General features: G+C 44.8%; 1 protein-coding gene across 1 annotated transcript in view; it reads right to left on the bottom strand.

The window, feature by feature from the left end:
- GPR139 (G protein-coupled receptor 139) overlaps positions 1-11,202 on the bottom strand; it is a 41,179-nt gene extending 29,977 nt beyond the window's left edge. The window contains exon 1 of the mRNA XM_086692049.1: positions 10,826-11,202. Coding sequence (XP_086548175.1) covers positions 10,826-10,949 — 124 coding nt within the window. The 5' untranslated portion in view covers positions 10,950-11,202. The remainder of the gene's footprint in view (positions 1-10,825) is intronic.
- Positions 11,203-20,683: the final 9,481 nt, after the last annotated feature.

The raw sequence follows: 20,683 nt of genomic DNA, 5'->3' as shown, positions 1-20,683 counted from the left end.
TAAGAGTCATCGTGAAGCCTGTCCCCCTTGCCTCTTCTTCCATTCTTTCCTTCCTCAGTCTTCAGGTTCTAGGTCTTCCCCACTGGGCAAGTCCCCCCACAAAAAGCTCTCTTATCACCCTGTGCCTCTCCTTCATGTTCTTCTTACATGGGACTATTTACATTTATTCAGACTTCTGGTCATGCTGGTCTTCCCCACACAAACATGCAGACATCGAATGGGTCTTTTTAGACTTGCCATGAACCTACCACAGACTTGCCATGAGCCTACTTGGCAGTGCCAGGCACATGGATAGATGGATGGAAGGAGAGAGGGAGGGATAAGTGAATCAATAAATGCAGATTCAGGGGCTCCTGGGTGGCTCAGTCGGTTAAGCGTCTGACTTCGGCTTAGGTCATGATCTCATGGTTCGTGAGTTCGAGCCCCGCGTTGGGCTCTGTGCTGACAGCTCGGAGCCTGGAGCCTGCTTCACATTCTGTGTTTTCCCCTCTCTCTGCCCCTCCATGCTCATTCTCTGTCTCTTTCTGTCTCTCAATAATACATAAATGTTAAAAAAAAATTTTTTTAAATGCAGATTCATTTGCCTAATTGTGCTTTCTGGTTTCTTGTCTCATCCTTCTTTGCCATGGGGCAAAATGAAAACATGTATTTGGGTTGAAAGTCACAGCTCTCACTGTAGTTCAGCTGGTCATGACTTTTACTCTAGAGGAGCCCAAGTCATTCAGCTTCACTTGATAGAAAAGCAAAGATCCTGGATTATCCATAGTTAGAAGTCCTCTCTGTTTGAATACCAAGGGGATTCAAGGTAGCCACATCCTCCCCATGCCCCAACCCCCTTTCCTTACATTTCTCTTGGTGGGGGACAGATGGTAGGGCTGTTGCAATGGCCAAAGCACACTGGATTCAGAATCTAGAAGATTTGGGGTCAAGATCACACCTGATTAGCTGTGTAACCTTGGGGAAATTTCTTGTCCTCTCCAGGGCTTCAGTTTTTGTATTAAGAGCATTGTACTATATCAGGGCTCCCCAGATTTTAGTGATTGGCCACCAATATTATGATTTTTGCCATATTCTTGTGTCCCCTGTGCTATTATTAACATTTTGTTTTAAAGTGAGTTGTCTTTTTCCCCCTGAATTAAACTTTATACAATACTGCTGTCCAATATAAATGTAATGTGAACCACATATGCAATCTTGATTTTTCTAGCAGCCACATTAACAAAATAAGAAACGGGTGAAATTAATTTTAAAAATATATTTTATTTAACTGTGTTCATCCAAAAATGTAATCAATATAAATTATTAATGAGATATTTAATTTTTTTTCATACTAAATGTCCAAAGTCTGGCATGTATTTTACATTCTGAGCACATTTCTCTAAGGATGCTAAATTTTTCAGTGGAAATCCAGATTTCTGTTTAGATGTCATAAAGTAGACAGTTGAAAATTTCAGAGTAGATTCACATACCCAAGTTGTTCCAATATACAGTTATTGTCCAATAACTGAATCAAGTATCAGGTCTTAATTGTAAATGAATTGAAATGAAATTGAATGAAAAAATCAGTTCCTCAGTTGTGCTACTCAAATGTCAAGTGCTCAATAGCCATGTGAGGCTGGTGGTTACTATATTGGACAGCATATATAGCAACCCTGAATCCCAAACCCACCTCCCTGTTGTAAACAGAAGATAGCCTTAAACATAAATATAATGACAGCGCAAGGGTGACATTAAATTTTAGCTAGATACTGCTGCTTCCCAAGGCCGAGCTCTAGGCCTGCTCTGTGTCTGTTAATAAGGGAGGTTTAGCACGCGTGAAAAGGTGTTAAAGACATACTAGCACCAAGATGAGACTTTCCCTTTGATAGAATCAGAAAGGTTGAGAAAACTGAAAAGGGATTAGATAATGATGCAGTCTTGTGCCACCTAAAATAATCCTACATAAAACAACAATAACAACAAAATGCCCCCAAATCTAGATGATTACTCTGAGTTCTAAAATTCCACAGCCTGTTTCTCCTTTACTCCTATCACTTTGCTTCCTCAAGAAATCAGTAGCGGTGTGATTTTATAAAAAGGGAACTAAATTAAAGTTGGAAAAGTTAAGTTCTGGTTTAGATTCTGCCATTCCTAGCTCTGTGACATTGGCTAAGGTGTCAGTTTCCTCATGTTATAAAATGATGGTGCTGACATTGATTAAAAAACAGCAGCTATGGAGTGGCAGACATTGGGACCCCTGCTAGCCATGAATTGTTTCATTTTGTCTGTACACACACCCTGTGAAAAAGGCACTGTTATACCCATTCTGCAGAGACGATCACTGATGCTCAGAGAGGTTTAAGCAACTTGCCAGAGCCCTGCCACTAGGAAGTCACAAGGCTGGAACTTGAATCCAGGTCAGTGGGAGACCATGAGCCCACATCCTAATCCACCATGCTGTCAGGTTCTAAGGGCTCTTCCCATTTACAAAAAAAAAAAATGGGGGATTTGTGTTCCAGGACATTGTCAACATGCAATTTGTGGTACTACTTGGAGCCCTTTCTTCTAGTCATGCCAAACCCCTGGTTTCCTGAGTTGGCATGCTTGTTTTTTTTTTTTTAGTCATGTGTTTCTTTGGGTCTCCCTCTCTTTTATTCCTTACTCCTCCCCCTAGCTTCTTGTTTTTATTCTCCACACACTGTGCACTGTGTTGGCATTTCTTGGTACCTCTTAAAGCTTTACCCACTCTGGAGTTTGTGAATTGGCAGCCTGGTGGGCTGTATCAAGCCTGAAGATATGTTTGGTTTGGCTCATGCAGTGCTGGCTCGCACAGTGTTTTTTAAAATTTTTGAATTAGTTGCCAACATTGAAACATTAGGATATTTCATATAAAAATCTAGATTTGTAGATTTTTGGAAGAATTTGGCAACACTGCATTGGCTAGAGAGCTGAGTGGTGATGGTACCTTGTAACCTCCTCCAGTCCTTACTCCTCCCCACTCCTCCCTATTGTTTGTTACCCCTGTCCCTAGTGATCTAGTCCAAGTGTTGCTTGTCAGCTGTCATTGTGTGTGTGTTGCCATTTTCTTATCATAAAGCTGGATAGCAGTAATGAGTATCACTCTGTTGATTTCTAGCTATGTGACCATGGGCATCTCACCATTCTCATCTGAAAAATGGGCATGATAAGTATGCACACCTCAAAGGGTCATTGTGGTAATTAAATGAGCTAGTGCCTGTAAAATGCTTTGAAGAATCCCTAGTACATAGTAAGTGCAACAAATGTGCTAGCAGTTGTTAAGAGGAGAGTGCAGTGGTTTTGGTACATACGTCTCTATCACTGAGGGAAGATTAGAGAGACCAAAAGGGCCACATGTTTTCAGAAAAACAGCAGGGAAGGATGATTCTTTGGGTAAGTGAAATATTTCTTAAAACTGGGCCACTTTGTTTATTTATGCTATCTGACTGCCTCTAGCAAGTATTTGAATTCAAGACACCTGCTCTTCCCTGCCCCCAGCGTTTCATGGCACCCTGTGCAGGGCTAGCATCCCCTATCAGCATTGCCCACACAGTTCAGATCACATGGAGGTTCAGTGGCAGGATCTGTGTTCACCTCCTTGCATCACTTCTGTTTATGATCCTGGCTGCAGAATGCAGGGCACTCTTCTGGGTGCTTGTCAGTCCCTTTATCAACTTTAGCTGAAGAAGGTTTCATGTTCTGGACTGATGGTATTTCTGGAGGTTTCACTGAACCACAGGCAACTCTTTGAGAGGTACAAATTCCTTAGGCTTATGATGGAATTGATTGTTTAATCCATTGGATAATTCTTTCTTAGTTTTCCAGGGCAAGGAGTTTCATTCCTGGTGGGTGCACTCTGAGTGGAATTGTATGGGAAAGACCTTGGTCAACAAGGCTTGTTGACATGTTAAACAATAAAAACAACACCAGGTACTCTTTATTGAGCTCCTACAATGTTTGAGGGATTGTGAGAAGCCTTTGCATATTTTATTTGGGATCACCACAGTAACAATGCAGGGCACAGAAGGTTAATAACACTTACTGAACTCTTACTCTATACAAGAGCAAACATGTGGCAAGAATGGTGCTAAGTATTTTTACATTTTCATTTAATCCTCACAACAACCCTATGAGATAGGTATTAGTATGGCCCCACCTCATTGATGAGGCTGCGACTCATAGAGGGTGAGAAATTGGCTCAAGGTCACAGACTGGTAAGTAGGGAAGCTAGGATTCAAACCCATTCAGTCTAACATCAGAGACCTCTTTCTTAAATGCTGAACTTGGCTGATTATTTTATTACAAATGAAAACTGGGACTCAGAGGTACAGTATCATCTCTGAGATCACACAACAAACACAGGTAAGATACAGGATCCAAATCCATGTCCAGTCAGTTCCAGTGCAATGCATTTTATACACAACCTCAAAAGCAGAAATTACACATGGGATCACTACAGAAATTGTGCAGGGGCAAGGACAACAAAGCTCCTGTTCTGGACCCCAGCCCAAGGCCTAGGTATACTAGGTATGCCCCAAGGGGCATAGCTACTTCACTGGTCAACGCTTGTGTCCCATTTATGGGCCATGTCTCCAACTGAGCTATACAAGCAGAGCCCAGCTCTCTCAGGCCTCTCTCTGACAGACCCACACTGTGAGTTATTGCTAGAGAATAGCCTGGAATCCAGGACTCCTCATGCAGTGCTCTTTCTCCCACTGTTATAACAGGGATCCTAGGGCCAAATGTGCATAAAGAGGGGCCATACATGTTACAGAGAACAGTGAGGTGTCGCATATAGGGACTTTCACATAAGAGTGCCTATGTGATTTTGAAAGTGGCACCCATTAAATTATGGTACAAATATACAATGGAATACTATGCAGCTTCATAAAAGAATGAAAAAGCTTCAATATACCATGATGGATGATTAATATATTAAGTGAAAAAGAGCAAGATGGAGGACAGTGTGTATAATGTGCTCATTTTGAGAACAGTAAAAAAAAAAATGAGTTGAGATCCTCTATTCATACTTGCTTGTATATAAACTAAAACACTCTGAAAGAACAAATGAGAAACCAAGATACTGATGCCCTTGTTATCTGTGTAGTAGTGATGATGGGGTGGATTTAGGAATTGGTGAGCGGGGGAAATGAATGGGAGGGAGATTTTGCAATGTGTGCCTTTTTATATTACCAGGTTTTTGAATAATATGAATGTCATTGCCTATTTAAGGCTCTCTCTCTCTCTCTCTCTCTCTCTCTCTCTCTCTCTCTCTCTCTCCAAAAAGCAGCTACATAGGAAAGCAGTCCATTCCTCATCTGCAGCCAACCTTCTGGGAATATGTGCCTAATGTTAGTTCCTCTGGCTTTTCAAGGAAACTTGGAAATCTCTTTTTTTAATTCCAATTTTTAGTTTCAAATTGTTCATTGCTAATACATAGAAATACAGTAGGTTTTTGCATATTAACAGTGTGAACATGGTGCAACATGTGCAAACATGGTGAACTCACTTATTCTGAGGAGCTTTTTTTGTGTGGAGTCTTTGTGATTTTCTATGAAGGTAATTGTATCATTTGTGAATAGAAACAGTTTAATTTCTTCCTTCTAGTATACCTTTTTTTAAACAATTTTTTAAGTTTATTTATTTTGAGAGAGAGTGCAAGTGGGTGAGGGGCAGAGAGAGAGAATCCCATGCAGGCTCTGCACCATCAGTGCAAAGCCTAACTTGGGGCTCAAACTCACAAACTGTGAGATCATGACCTGAGCTGAAATCAAGAACCAGACCCTCAGTTGACTGAGCCACCCCGGTGCCCCTTTCCAGTATACCTTTTATTTCGTTTTCTTTCCTGGCTAGAACTTCCAGTATGATGTTGAATTGGAGTAGCAAGAACAGATCTACTTGCCTTGTTCTAGATCTTAGAGGAGAAACATTCCATCTTTTATCATCACATGTGATGTTAGCTATAGGTTACCTATTGATAACCTTTATCAGGTTAAAGAAGTTCTCTAGTGTGATGAATTTTTATCATGAATGGATGTTGAATTTTGTCAAATACTTTTTTATATCTACTGAGAAGATCATATGGATTTCCTTTTTTAGGTTTTTTATTATGGTGGATCACACTGAATGATTTTCAGATGTTGAGCCAGCCTTACATTCCTGGGATAAACCCAACTTTATCTTGATTTGTTATCATTCTTATATATTCCTGAGTTAGATTTGGTAATATTTTATTGAGGATCTTTTGTGCCCATGTTCATGGGGAATATTGATTGGTAGTTTTCTTGTAATATCTTTGTCTGCTTTGGTATTAGTGTAAAGCTGGTGTCATAAGACAAGTTGAGAATTTTTCCTTAATTTTCCTAATTTTTAAAAAAAAAATTTTTTTTACCGTTTTTATTTATTTTTGAGACAGAGAGAGACAGAGCATGAACGGGGGAGGGGCAGAGAGAGAGGGAGACACAGAATTGGAAGCAGGCTCCAGGCTCTGAGCCATCAGCCCAGACCCCGACGTGGGTCTCGAACTCACGACCGTGAGATCATGACCTGAGCTGAAGTCAGACGCTTAACTGACTGAGCCACCCAGGCGTCCCTAATTTTCCTAATTTTTAAATGATGAAAAATATGACTTATGGAGTGCTTACTGTGTGGCAGACATTGTGTTAAATATATAACCCACTGAATTTTCACAGCAACTCTATGAGGTATGTGCCATTATTATCATCATCCAATTTTACAGATGGGGAAACTGAGGCAGAGAGTAAAGTCACTTGCCTAAAGTTACATAGCATATAAATAGCAAAGCCAGGACTCAAACCCCAGAGGTCTAACTCCAGACCTTGTACTGTTAACCTGTTTACTATATTTTCTCAAAAGATGTTTATAGGTTCTCAAAAGAGAATGCATCTGAGGGCTCAGTCCAGCTTGCTAGTCACCATTTTCTCACCTCTTGTTAGCAGCAACTGTAACCACCATGTGTCAAAGCACTATCTGACAGGTGACAGACTCATCATCTCCTTCATTGTGCACCGATCCTCACAGGCAGGTATTACCATCCTCACATGGCAGTTCCAGAAATGCTCCTATCTGCTGGGCTGTGTGTGGTGTCAGGCTATCGTCTTCCTTACCTTGTCTCCCGTAACATCCCTGGTGCCTTTTAGAAGGTAAAATTTAAAAAAATATCTTTCATATCTCAGTTTAATTTCGTGCTGCTCTTTCCTTATCAGCCAGGCTCACCCGTCCTCCCTGCCACTCTCTTCCCTCAGGCACCAGGCTCATCTCTTCTTCCTGTACTGACTTCTGCTTTGGACTATCTTGTCCCATTTGGCCCCATCAGGGCCCCCAACTGCACCTTGTTAGCTTTACTGGCTTATTGTATGCATTTGAAAAAGCTAGAAACATCTTGCTTACTTAAAAGGAAGAGAAAAGAGACATAGTTTTAGGAACAGCTGGGACACACCAATGTTCTCCACTGAGTACACAGCATAAAGGACTGGGGTTAGTTAGAAGAACTTCCTGGCAATAATGAAGGCACCGTGGTACAATGGAAAGAGCAGGTGTTTACATACTGGTTTGATTGTGTGACTGTGGACAGGATGCTCCATTTCTCAGAATCTCAGTTTGCTCATCTGTAAAATGGGTCAGGGACATGTACAGGTCACAGGGATGTGGTGAAGATTAAGTGCAATAATCTAAGCATTTAGCATAGAAAAAGATCCCGTGCAGAGAAGGCACTAACAAGTGTTTTCCTCAGTCCAGGCACTGTACTTAGCCATTTTTATATGGATGATCTTATTTAATATACATTATCTGTGTGGGTAGTAGGGAGTGCTGTTACCCCCATTTTGCAAGTGGAGTAATTTGTGGTACAGAAATGTTAAGAATTCTTAAGTGGCAGAGCTGTGCCCATACTTCATATTAGGACCCCCGGGTCCCACTCCAAAGCAGTTAAGTTAGACTGAGGTGATTCCTAGAGGCACGGGATTGGACCACATGGCTTTTCCCAAGCTCTTCCTTTTAGTCTAGATACTGAAGGAGGTAAGAAACATCTGTCCTTTCTCCTAGTCACTAGCTCCCTTGTTGCCAAACAGCCACTCCTCATCCACCCCTCAGTTTCCAATCACTGTGAGAATTTGGAAATGGGTGTGAGTTCACTGCCAGGAAAAGTGATTCAATTAAAATCTCAGTTTTCAAAAATATGACCAAGCTCTGTGGTCTGTTACTTCACACTCAGCATAGCTGTGCATCCTGGTCAGTAGCAGGGTAATGAGGGTTTGCTAATTGCCGGTAGCTGGGGGTGGGGAGGGGAATACTGTAGTGAGCTCAGGCGCTGAGCTAAGTGCTTTTCTTGTGTGCTCCCAGTCCCTTCTCTGACTCCCATGCCACGCAGTCCCCCCCTCCTTACAACCAGATCAGCTTCATGATGACCACAACTGCAGTGTCACAGCAGCAATCAGTCAGTGTGTGGTGTGTCAGGCACTGAGCTGAGCGCTTAACCTGCACCATCATCTCCATCAACGTCTTTCCTTCTTGCCATCATTCCGGGAGGTGGCTGCTGTCCTAATGCCTGTTTTACAGATGTGGAAACTGAGGCACAGAAACACAGAAGGTCCACATGTTAACAACCAGCTCTGCTTCATTCTACAGTCTGCATTCTTAGTCACTAGGACATACTTGCCTGCCCTTATGGTTCTAAGAGAATGACTTAAGGATTTCACCTTCTGAAACACCTTGCAAGCAATTAACAAAACACTTATCAACCTATCGTCTTCCTGCAAGCCTGCCCTCTTCAATCATCCTTTTCCAGAATGCTTGGTCCTTCTGCATCCACCACAAGCTCCACTTGTGAGCTCCTTGAATCCTGTAGGCACCTCTTTAGCACTTGACACACAGTAGGTGGTCACAGCTTTTAGTGGAGCATAAGAACCTATCAGTGCCTTCCAGGTTCTCATCCTAATCCCTCTCTCTTTGTCTCCTAACCCTGGGCTCAGCCATGATGAGCCTGTGCCTAGGACTGCTTGGCACACAATAGGTGCCAATGCTATGGGTCAGGAAGGCCATGTCTGGCATAGGAGTTATGCTGTAAAGATGTGAGGTATCTTGTTTGCACCTTGAGGTGTTTGAAGGTCTGAGCTTTTCCCTGTTCTACTCATCTTCATGTCCCTGCTCTGGGCCCTTGGAGCCTCCCCGTCTTTATGTCTCTGTCCCTTAAAGGGTTTTCAGAAGGAAAGCCTGAGACAGTAGCTTCTTTAGTCAGCAGAGGAGATGGAGGGTTGAAGGCGGAGGGGTCAGACATTCTGATGTGAGAGCCGAAGGGAAAAGGGGCGGCTATCACTTCTCTGGTTCAGCAAGTGTCACCAATAACCAACCTCCTCAAAAACTCACTCCCTAAAAGAGAGCTCTGGGAGAGGCTCAGGGGGGCTGATGGGGAGGTGGGGACTGGACAAATCAATTCCTGCTCAAGGTAATTATAGGACACGTGCTGCTGCCCCAGCAGGGTGAATCAGAGGCTGAGTGTCTCTCCCAGGGCAGCCAGAATGATTAGTTAGTAATAAAAACCTCATCACTCGCTGGGAGAGAGGCTTGGTGATTATAAACTTATGCTTTCTCATTCCTTCCAAAATTTGGGAGGGGGAATTTATATAAACAACCTTATCAGGGGCCCTGACCACCAAGTTGAATGTTTTGAAAAGGAAATGTCAACAAGGCTTTCAGAAATCCAGCTCCCAAGTTCCCAGGATGCGGAATGGCAGGGTAGATGATGTTGTGATTCTAGGCTGTATGCTGGATTTTTTTCTTTCTGTTTCCTTTTGTCCCTCTCTTGTCTGCTTGCAAGTGATCTTTAGGAATCTTTCTGCCACACAGACCGTCTCAGAGACTATCTGGAAGAAGGGGTTATCTCAAGCTGGAGCCCCAGGAACCCCCTCCCCCTCTCTCACAAACAGCAAGCACCCCCAGCCCCCAGCAGCCCAGCTCTCTTCAGGAATTCAGCAGAAGTCTCAGTCACACTTTGGAGAGGACGTTAAGATGTGGGACCAGCCAGACATCCGCAGCGGTCATCAGCTGCCCAGAATGGATGGACAGGGAAGCAAAGCCAGGGGGCAAGGCATGTCCTCAAGGAGACTGTGACCCCCTGAAGTGGTGGCTTCTGAAGCCTGTGGGTGTCTCTGGACCCTTACCCTGGCCAAGGCAGGGTCCCAGACCCACCCAGACTCTTCCTAGCCTCCCTGGAGATCCCTTCCTCACTTAGGGGTCACAGGGGCTCGTCCTTTGCTCCATCCCAGCAGCCCCAGAGAAAGAGTGCTGGGCATCAGAACCTCTGGCTTCACCTCCAATCAGGGGTGACACGCGCGGTGGGGGAGGGGGCAGAGGTTTTCTCAGGCTGGAGTGGATGTCGGGGGGGGGGGCCACAAGAGAAGTGAAACCCCAGAAAGCTGTGGGGAAGTGCGGTCAAGTCACACAGCCCCCACTGGACACCTTCAGGGACGCGGATCACTTCAGATGCTCATGCAAATACTCGAATCCACGCTCACACTCACACCAACACATACACCATGCCCATCACCTGCCACGCACGCTCGAGACGCGCACGCGCGCGCGCACACACACACACACACACACACACACACACACACACACGAGTCCCTGACAGGCACAGCAACTTCCTTTCTCCCCAGTCTGGAAATGTCCGCTGTTGCCCTTAGGCTTAAACTTTTTCAGAAGGGGCGCCAGGGATCACGCGCCGAGGATGTCTAGGCCTGGGGGTTCTAGACAGGGTCGCTCCGCATTCGGGGGTCCCGGCTTCCTCCCTCTCCCCCACGCTCCTCACCTGGTAAACCGAGGCACAGCAAGAGGCTGTAATAAACCACGGGCACGAAGCCCAAGCCGCAGGTCGAGCCGGGGGACCAGGACAACGAGCTGTTGGCTACGAGGTGGGCGTGCGTGTGCTCCATGAGCTCGCCCCTCGCTCCTCTCGTCTCCGTGCCTGGCCTGCCAGCCCCGCTCTGGACGCTGGTTCGGTGGTGGCGGCAGTGGCGGAGGCAGCAGCCGGAGCAGCAGCGCCTTTCTTTCTGCAGGACTTGCTTCTACCTTTGGCCGTGGTCCCCTTTGCTCCCTCTACACCTGCCCTCCTGGAGTCCTGGCACGGCCGTCGCGTAGGGCACAGGGCGCTGGGCACAGGGACTTGGGAGGGGCTCCCAGAGCCGGTTCGTGCGCCTCCCACCTCGGACCCGCTCCGCTCCCGCCTCGGAGACGGGGAGCTGGGGCGCTGCTCCCCGCAGCCAATCAGCAGCTGCCTGGACGCGGATGGTGGGGCGAGGGGGATGCATGGGAGGAGGGGGTCCCAGCTGCCTCTCACAGCTCCAGTTTGAGGAGAAGAGTGAGACCTGGAAGCCCCAGAGGAAGACCGGGGTGGGAACAAGCTACCCCTCTGCGGGAGGGGCGTGGTGTGGGTGGGACCTGCTTCCCCGCAGCGGCTCTGGCTCCGTACTCCTTCAGCGTGTCCTCAGTTTGCCTTGCTCGATTCTCCTCCCAGTCACTTTTCTTCCCCGTTGCCAGTGCTCTGAGTCCATCTCCATGTAGAGGATCCTTCAGCCAGGGCATCGGAGGGTGGGGTTGGGGGGTGGGGAGGAGGCTGTCGGAGCGAGGATGCTCAAGGTTTGTCGGTTCTCTTGGGCCAAAGGAACAGCGCTTGAAAGGAAGTGTGCGTGCGTCTCAATGCGTGTGTTGATTCTGGGGAAGGCCAGAGGTGGACTGTCCCTGAGCTGGAGTGCCTTTGAAGAGGATGCAGGCTGGCTGAGAGAAGTGTGCCGCAAAGACCTTCTGTCGGGAGTAAAGATGTTGCAACCACTCACACAGACTCACCCACGCTCACACAAAGACACACAATACCCGGTTATGCGGGCGCACACACACACACTCACAGGCACGCGGAGGCCCTCTCATCCGTCAGCAAGACACGTGAAAACACAGGAGCACCCTAATCAACATGCACAAAGACCACACTCACGTGACAACTCAAACACATACAAATTCACGTGGGTGTCATTTGAGGGTGGTCTAATTTGAAAGTTGAGTGAAGCATAGGAGAGGTAAACAGGTGGGACCTAGGCAATCTTGGAAATTTTTGGTGCATAGACACCCCCCTTTTTCTTGAGTGTAGGAGGGTGGATAGTTCCTAGTGTAGCTCTTCTAGAGGCCACAACAGATTTGGGCAGGGGGAGAAATCAGGGCTCAAGACAGCATGTGTGAGAATTAGGTTCTGCAGAAATAGGAGGAGAAGCATTTCCAGGGGGATCAATGCAAGAGCATGTGATGAGCTCAGAGAAGCCTTAGACCTCTCTCTTGGCTTCCCAGCCCCTCCCCACTCACATCTATCTATTCCTGGGGAGAAGGAACTGACAGGGATCTCCCCAGCGTCTTTCAGTCTCCCAAGATGGAGGAGACCCCTGCTCCTCATGCCCAGCAAGGGGCATGTGTCCAATCTCCATCATTGTTAGGGGCTTTCCAAGGCAGGCGTTGGGGGTGGGGCTGGTGGTAAACCACAATGCATTCAGGGCCAGGCATTCTGCATAAGGGAGGCATTCTGGCTGGGTTTGTGGTGAATAGGGGGGCTTATGCCCCCTGAAGGGACAGATTATTACAAAGAGTCATGTGGGCCCAGTGAGCACAGGTCTGATATCTCAAGCCAAGTTGGATATTGAAATTTTGTTGTGAACTGTTTCATTTAAATGTGACTACCCCAAACAAAGACAAAATGAAAACCCCACTGTGTTGATAAAGAAAGTAGTACCATTGCAGAAATTCAATACCTAATGGTTCAAAACCCTATAGATTAGATTTGTCTATAGGCAACAAAACTGAGATGAGAAGCTGGGGCTGGGAGGGGGAGTGTGTATGGTTTGGCTAAGTGCTCCAGTCTATTCAGGTATCTCTCAACATTATGAGTCAGGGATAATGCCTCAGGGCTTTGCAGTGTCTGTTCCTTCTGCCTGCAATGCTCTTTCTCCAGAAAGCTGTATTAACCAGCTTCTTCACTTTCTTCAAGTCTTTCCCAATCAGTCCTATTTAAAGTTGAAATCTCCACTCCTACCCTCCCAAATGCTCACTTCCTCTGCCCCTCCCCTGCTTAATTTTTCTCCATCGTGCTTAGTACCATGGGCATACCATATACAGTTTATTGAATTAGTTTGTTTCTTATCTGTTTCCCCTCTTAGAGAATCAGGGACTTTTGTCTGTTTTGTTCACAGTTGCATCACCAGCTTCTACATGGTGCCTGCATGTTGCAGATTCTCATTAAACATTGAGAGAATGAAAGGCCCCAGCACCTGCTGACTTAGGGCAGGCAGGGCATGGGGAGATGAGTTTATCTTTGCTTGTCTTTGCAGGCCAGAGTGTCAGAACATGGGATACTGTTAGGGTTGTGGGGCTCAGTCTCAGATTTAGCACGTAATTATCAAGTCTGATTAACCACTATAAAAATAATTTGTGTTATTTGGTTCTGGGGATCTTGTTAGAAACTATAAAACTAGAAACTTGGCTAGGCAAAGGAGCAGGGCTGCATGGAGAATCTTGATGGACCTTATTTTTACTGAGCCTCTATTTCCCCATCTGTAAAATGGGATGAAGGAAACCAGGTGCATCTTATTCCAGGGATGCTGAGCAGGAAGAGAGGGAGTAGAGAGGTAGAAACCGTGCAGATTCTGATCTGGAGAATGGAGAATGGGATGGGGTTCACTGCTGGTTCCATTGAGAACTCTGGCAGCCTGTCAAGGTCAAAGTTTCCCAGGAAATGGGTGGGTTAGATGAGAAGAAATTTAAGGTCAGGCTTTTAGTACCAGGGAAGGGACAGGATGAGTCAACAACGAAGTTTGTTGAATTTTGCTCCGGGGCTGAGCCACTTGACTGGCTCTGTAAGATAATGGTGTTCTTGAGCATCAACTGTGGTTGGCTAAATTCACTCACTTATTCATTCTCTCAACAGACATTTACTGAGCATTTAATGTGTATTGATCAGGACTGGCTGCATCATTGCAGGGCCTGATACCAAAATAAAAATACAGGGCCCCTTGTTCAAAAATTAAGAATTTGGGGGGCAGCAACAGCAGAGCATTAAACCAAGTGGAGAGCCCTTTTAAGTATGGGGCTCTGTGTGGCTGCACAGGACACATTACCCATGAAGCCAGTCCTGCGTAAGGTACAGAGGTAGGAAATAAAAGATATGGGGGTTTATGATGAGACAGCTGTGTCTTAACTCATTACATGCACACAATAACACTATTAGCTCAATTTTACAGGTGAGGAAACCAAGGTATAGAGAAGTTTGGTAAGTTGCTCAAGGCCACCTGGCTGGGATTAGGTCCAAGGCTGTCTGGCTCCAGAGCTGGTGTTGGAACCACTTCTGCTTAGTGGAAGGACAGATATACAACAGTAAACTCACACTGTAATTCAGGCACTATGACTTGAGGGCAGGGACTTCATTTGCCATATCCACTGTATCCTCAGTGCGAAGAACATACCTAGTGCCAGGTGGGTGTTCAGAAATAAATCTTAAAATTTTTAATGTATATTTATTTATTTTGAGAAAGAGAGACAGCATGAGTGGAGTAGGGGCCGAGAGAGAGGAGAGAGAGAGAATGCCAAGCAGTGTCCATGCTGCCAGCACAGAGCCTGATGTGGGGCTTAAACTCACGAAACTGCAAAATCATGACCTGAGCTGAGATCAAGAGTCAGATACCTTAAATAAATAAATAAGTAATAGAAATATATGAATAATGTTAGGGGAAGGTGTTGAAAATTCAAATGCCTACGAGCCTGGACAGGAAATAAACATAAGTGAGACAGAACTATTTATTGTACATTTTCTACTTCCATAAAGAAAGATGCAGTCTCCCATTTTCCTGGAAACACTTGGCCCTCTGGGTCTAGCCTCCATTTCTCTACCCTTTAATAGAGGCAGTAGTCTAAAGGAATAATTCTTTTTTCTAGGGAAACAGCACAAACAACATAAGTTGTAACTAACACAACTTGGAGTTGGGAATGCAACAGGGAGTGGTGGGGACTGTAACAAAATGGAAGTGTGCACTAGCCACTGTACTGAATTCTGGGTATGAAGTTATTTTAAGAAGTTGACGTGGTCTCTGATTTCCTGGGTCTTAAGTACAAGACACAGGCATGAATCAATCCATCAAATACACACACATACACACATTTCTAAACTTGGATAAGTGCTATAAAGAAAAAGTCAAACAAATGAGAGAACATGTACCAGTGAGATCTGATGTGGTCTGGCAATCAGGGAAGGCTTCTCTTAGGAAGTGATATTTGAATCTGAGATAAGAAGTAAAAGACGAGTAAGTGTTAATTAGGTAAAGGGATGTGGGGCTGGGGGTGAGAGGAGCATTTCAAGGAGATTTCAAATTCAAAGGCTCTAGGATGGGATAGAGAAGGACTCTTTGAAGAACTGGAAGACCAGGGAAGCTGGGGTGCAGTGAGTGGGGTGGATACGTGGAGCTGGATGTGGTTGGAGAATGGGAAGGGTCTTGTAGGCTGTGTTGAGGAGTTCTTTCTTTATCCATGGTTTTAAGCAGGGGAGTACCACGATTAGATTTTCATTTTAAAATATTTGCTTTGTCAGAGAGGTGGACAATTGATGGAAGCAAGGCAAGAATGGAGGTGGGAAGACAAGTTATGAGGCTGCCAAATTGGACATGTGAGAAATGATGGTGGCTTAGACTAGGGCGGTATTGATGATGGGGTGGACTGCATCCCAGAAGGTAGGCGAGTGAGTGCATGAAGAGAGGAGAGCGAAAGAAGGGGAGGGAGAGAGAGAGAGGGATACAGAGAGAGAAACGCAGAGAGAGACACACAGTGAGAGACAGGAAAAGAAAAAGAGGGGTGCCAGGGTGGCTCAGTTGGTTGGGCATCCGACTTTGGCTCAGGTCATGATCTCACAGTTCATGAGTTCGAGCCCTGCGTTGGGCTCTGTGCTGACAGCTTGGAGCCTGGAGCCTGCTTTGGATTGTGTGTTTGTCTCTCTCTGCCCCTGCCCTGCTCCATCTCTGTCTCTCTCAAAAATAAGTAAACATTGGGGCGCCTGGGTGGCGCAGTCGGTTAAGCATCCGACTTCAGCCAGGTCACGATCTCGCGGTCCGTGAGTTCGAGCCCCGCGTCGGGCTCTGGGCTGATGGCTCAGAGCCTGGAGCCTGTTTCCGATTCTGTGTCTCCCTCTCTCTCTGCCCCTCCCCTGTTCATGCTCTGTCTCTCTCTGTCCCAAAAATAAATAAACGTTGAGAAAAAAAAAAATTAAAAAAAAAATAAGTAAACATTAAAAAAATTTAAAAAAAAGAAAAGAAAAAGAGAGACAGAGATGTGGAGAGAGACACAGAGAAGACAGATGAATAGACAGATTGATAGAGGGACACACACACAGATTATGACTGAGATTGTTTTGGTTCAGAAGGTTGGTGAAAAGGGCTTGGAGCTCCCTAAGACCACTCTGCTGACCCGCTCTGTTCCCTGCCTCCCATAAGAGTGCAACTTGTGCTCTGTTTTCTCCTGACTTTACAAGCCTCCTCTTTTTTTTTTTTTTTTTAATTTTTATGTTAATGTTTATTTATTTATTTTTGAGAGAGAGAGAGAGAGAGAGAGAGAGAGAGAGAGAGAAAGAGAGAGAATGAACAAGTCGGGGAGGAGCAGAGAGAGAAGGAGACACAGAATCTGAAACAGGGTCCAGGCTCCAGGCTCTGAGCTGTCAGCACAGAGCCCTATGTAGGTCTTAAACCCATGAAGTGTGAGATCGTGACCTGAGGTGAAGTCGGATGCTCAACTGAATGAGCCACCCAGGGGCCCCTAGAAGGCTCGTTTTAAGGGTCACCTTGTCCTCCAAGCTTTTCCAAGTCCCCCAGCGCCTCCCTGACACTGAGATCTATCTTCTATACCACTTATCACATTGTGTTCCCACTAGAGGGTTACTTGTTACCTGTGCTTTCTGGATTCACATCACCTACTGGGCAGGGTAAGTTTCCCTCCTCTTTGAATTTTCAGTTCATGACCTAACTGTAGCGTAACTTAACAGTCAAGAACTTGAACACAGACTTGGGTGTGAAACCCATAGTAACTATTCACCAGGATTATTTTTATTGAAATGAATAGAAAAAGAGCTCAAGCTATTTTTTCTTTTTTAAAAGCTTATTTGTTTATTTTTAGAGAGTGAGAGAGAGAGAGAGAGAGAGAACGAGCAGGGGAGCGGCAGAAAGAGAAGGGGACAGAGGATCCAAAGCAGGCTCTTTTCTGACTGCAGAGAGCCCAGTGCAGGGCACGAACTCATGAACTGTGAGATCATGATCTGAGCCACAAAGTCAGATGTTTAATCGACCTGAACTATTTAGTTTTTTAAAAGGAATGTATTAACTCTTATAACTGAAAAATACGGTTTTCTGGACTTTAGGCCTGGCTGGATCCAGGAGCATAAATTACCTGTACCTTTCTACCTATGGGCTCTGCTTTGCTTTGGATTAGCTGCATTTTTAAGCAGCTTCTTACAACATCTTAAAAAAGGTGGACACCAGCACACCAGCATCCCTAGATTTATCCTATTGGATTAGTAACCTGAACTGAAAGAGAATTTCAGTGAGGGTCTTCGGGAAGGCTCTCAATGGACCAATGGGATCCATGTGCCCATCTCAACTCAACTCACCATTTGAATTGGATTTCTGTAGCCAATCAGCACTGCATTGATTGGCCAGGTAGGGCTCATGGGCCTGGTGATAGAGCCAAGAGAAGCAATCCGTTCTTCCCAAAACACATGGATTATGAGAGGAGGTGGATCATTTATTCAAAAGAAGCTTGGGATTCTGTAACAGGAGGAATGAGAATAGATTCTGGGCAGGGAAAACCAACACATGTCTGCAAGCCAAGTTCAGCCCTTGGGATGCCAGTTTGCCGATCCTCTGTTAGAGATAAGTCATAGGTTTTATTTAATTTTCAATCATCTATTTAATTAAAAAATAGACTTTATTTATAAAAAGAAAAAATAGACTTTTTAAAGAGCATTTTTAGATTAATGGCAAAATCAAGCAGGAAGTATAGAGATTTCCCATAAAACCTCTGGCTACACACATACACAGGCCCCCTCATTATCCATGTCCCCCAGCAGACTGGTACATTTGTCACAATGGATGTACACATCATTATCACCCAGAGCCCATAATTTACAATAGGGTTTACTCTTGGTATTGTACATTCTGTGGGTTTGGACAAATGTATAAGAACAAGGGTCCTCTATTACAGTGTCATAAAGAGTATTTTCACTGCCCTAAAAATCCTCTGTGCCTCATCCATTCATCCTTCCCTCTCCCTAATCCCTGTGTTTTATTTTTTATATCAGAAATATCTTCTGCATGTGCCCTAAGCAAATACTGCATGCTGAAGCTCTGAGGTAACATGTACCATTGTATGCCATTAACTGTGAAGTGTATCAAAAAGTCAGATGGATTGATGATTGGATAAAAGAATGGATAAATATGTGTTAACCCAGGGAAATATTAATAGTAGAATCTAGGTCATGGGTATATGAGTTTTCATTATAAACTTCTTTCAGTTTTTATGTATCCTTGAAAATTTTCATAGTAAAATATAGGAAAAAATATCTTGTGTACTTTGTCTTGGGCATGTAGGTTATTACAAGCTGTTGTCAAAACCAGCACCTTCTGGTGGTATTGCAATTCTTGACAAATTCAGCCTTGGGAGTTGTTGCAGAAGACCATTCCTTCCTTGCTATTAGGCTGTCAAAATAGTACCTGACATTTCCCCTGACGTTCCTGGTTCTCCACTGACCTTGGCCAGCTTTACTAGAGCTTTTACTGGTTTGTCTTTGTCTGCAGGCTCTTGTTTGCTTTCCAATAAGAACTGTAGCATTGCGTTTCTCTGCTGTGTTTGTTTTACTCCACATGCATGGCTTGTGGTTGAGGGCGTCTTGGTGAGCTGCTGAGAATCCATCCATTCCAGTGCTCTCTGTAACAACCATTCACTACAGTTCTCTGAGGGGCATGCCAATTCTGATAGAATTTGGGTAAAGTCTTTTGTTGCTTGTCACTAACCTGTTGAGGTGGTCAGTGATTGCCACAGAGCAGGAAGAGAATTATTTCCACAGTTGCATGCCTCTTTCTCAACCCTGCAGCCTGGTGGGGGAAGAAAGGGTCCAAATTGCACGTGGGCAAATTTCATCAGGAGGTGAGGAATGACAGAGGATGAGGTGAAGGAAACAGGGCCTCTGCCTGAGAGGAAGAGGGAAGCAAGGGTTGGGGCGTGTATCTGTGTCTTATGTGTACGCACCTGTGTGGCAGATTGAAGGAGGGGTAATTGACCAGGAGGTTGAAGCATGAGGAAAACAGTCTTTTCTCTTTGGTTCAGAGACCCAGGAGACTCGTAAGTATCCTTCAAGCCTTTGCTCCTATCACCTTACCAGACAGGAGTGAGTTGGGGAAGAGAAAAGAGGAGGAGAGGGACAGAAAGAACAGGGGTGGGGGTAGGGGTGGAAGAGGAAAGAGAGAGGATATGGAGGAAAGAAATAAAACCACTCTAACCAAACTACCTGTCTCCTATCAGGCAGGGGAACATGTAATGTTGAAAAGTAAAAAAAAAAAAAAGTCATACTGGTGGGTGACATACTGTGATTATTTAAGCATTTAAGTAATCTCTGGGTGGTCATTATTTCATATTCAGGAGCTGTGCAGAATCTTATTCCCCTTCCCCGCAGTTTTGATTTCCTTTTGGAGAGTGATCCTCTCTACCTGGTGTGGTCTCAGCGAATTCTGGTGTCTGCTACTCACTCATTTACAGAAACAGAAGGGGCCAGATCCTCTGGCTCAGGACTGTCATGGGTGGGAAGGCAGGTGTTCTAAACTTGGCCAGTAGATTCTGTCTTCTGGGGTCAGAATCTTGAGTGAGTGAAACAAGGGCAGGAGAAGAGTTTGGATTTCATTTGTCCTATGAGGACTGTCTGGCAGGATTCTACTGCTCTGGAGCCATTGTTGTGGTTCTTGTTTCCTGCCCATTCTCAAATCTATGGCTCCCGGTTTCCCTGTGAGCCCTTGAGTACCTCGTAACTCCCAAGTTCATAGCAGCATTATTCATAATCATTAAGATGTGGCCACAGCCTGAATGTCCAATCATGGGTGAATGGACAAAGAAAATGTATATACATACAGTGGAATATTATTCAGCCTTAGAAAAGAAGGAAATTCTGCCTAATGTGACAACATGGATAAGCCTTGAGGATAATATGCTGAGTGATATAAGCCACTTACAGAAAGACAAATACTACATGATTCTACTTACATGAAGTATCTAAAATAGCCCACTCATGGAAGCAGAGAGTAGAATGGTGATTGCCAGGGGCTGGAGGAGGGGGAATGTAGAGTTGCTACTCAAGGGGCATAAAGTTTTAGTTATGCAAGATGAATAAGTTCTCAAAATCTTACCATCATGCCTATAGTTAACAATATTGCATTACACACTTAAAATCTTGTTGAAAGGGTAGATCTTATGTTAAATGTTCTTATTACAATTTTTAAAAATCCAAAAAACATAAAGATAGTCTAGGTAAGGCTTTGTAGAGAACAAAAACAAAAACAAAAACGAAAACAGAAAAAAACCCTCCCATTTGTTTAAGTTAGAGAAGGATTTT

The sequence above is a fragment of the Puma concolor genome, chromosome E3 (assembly GCF_028749965.1).
Source record: "Puma concolor isolate L17-30 chromosome E3, mPumCon1.1.hap2, whole genome shotgun sequence".
NCBI classification, from domain to species: Eukaryota; Metazoa; Chordata; class Mammalia; order Carnivora; family Felidae; genus Puma; species Puma concolor.
Note: the sequence above shows the minus strand (reverse complement) of the source record. Positions and strands in the feature narration are given on the sequence as shown.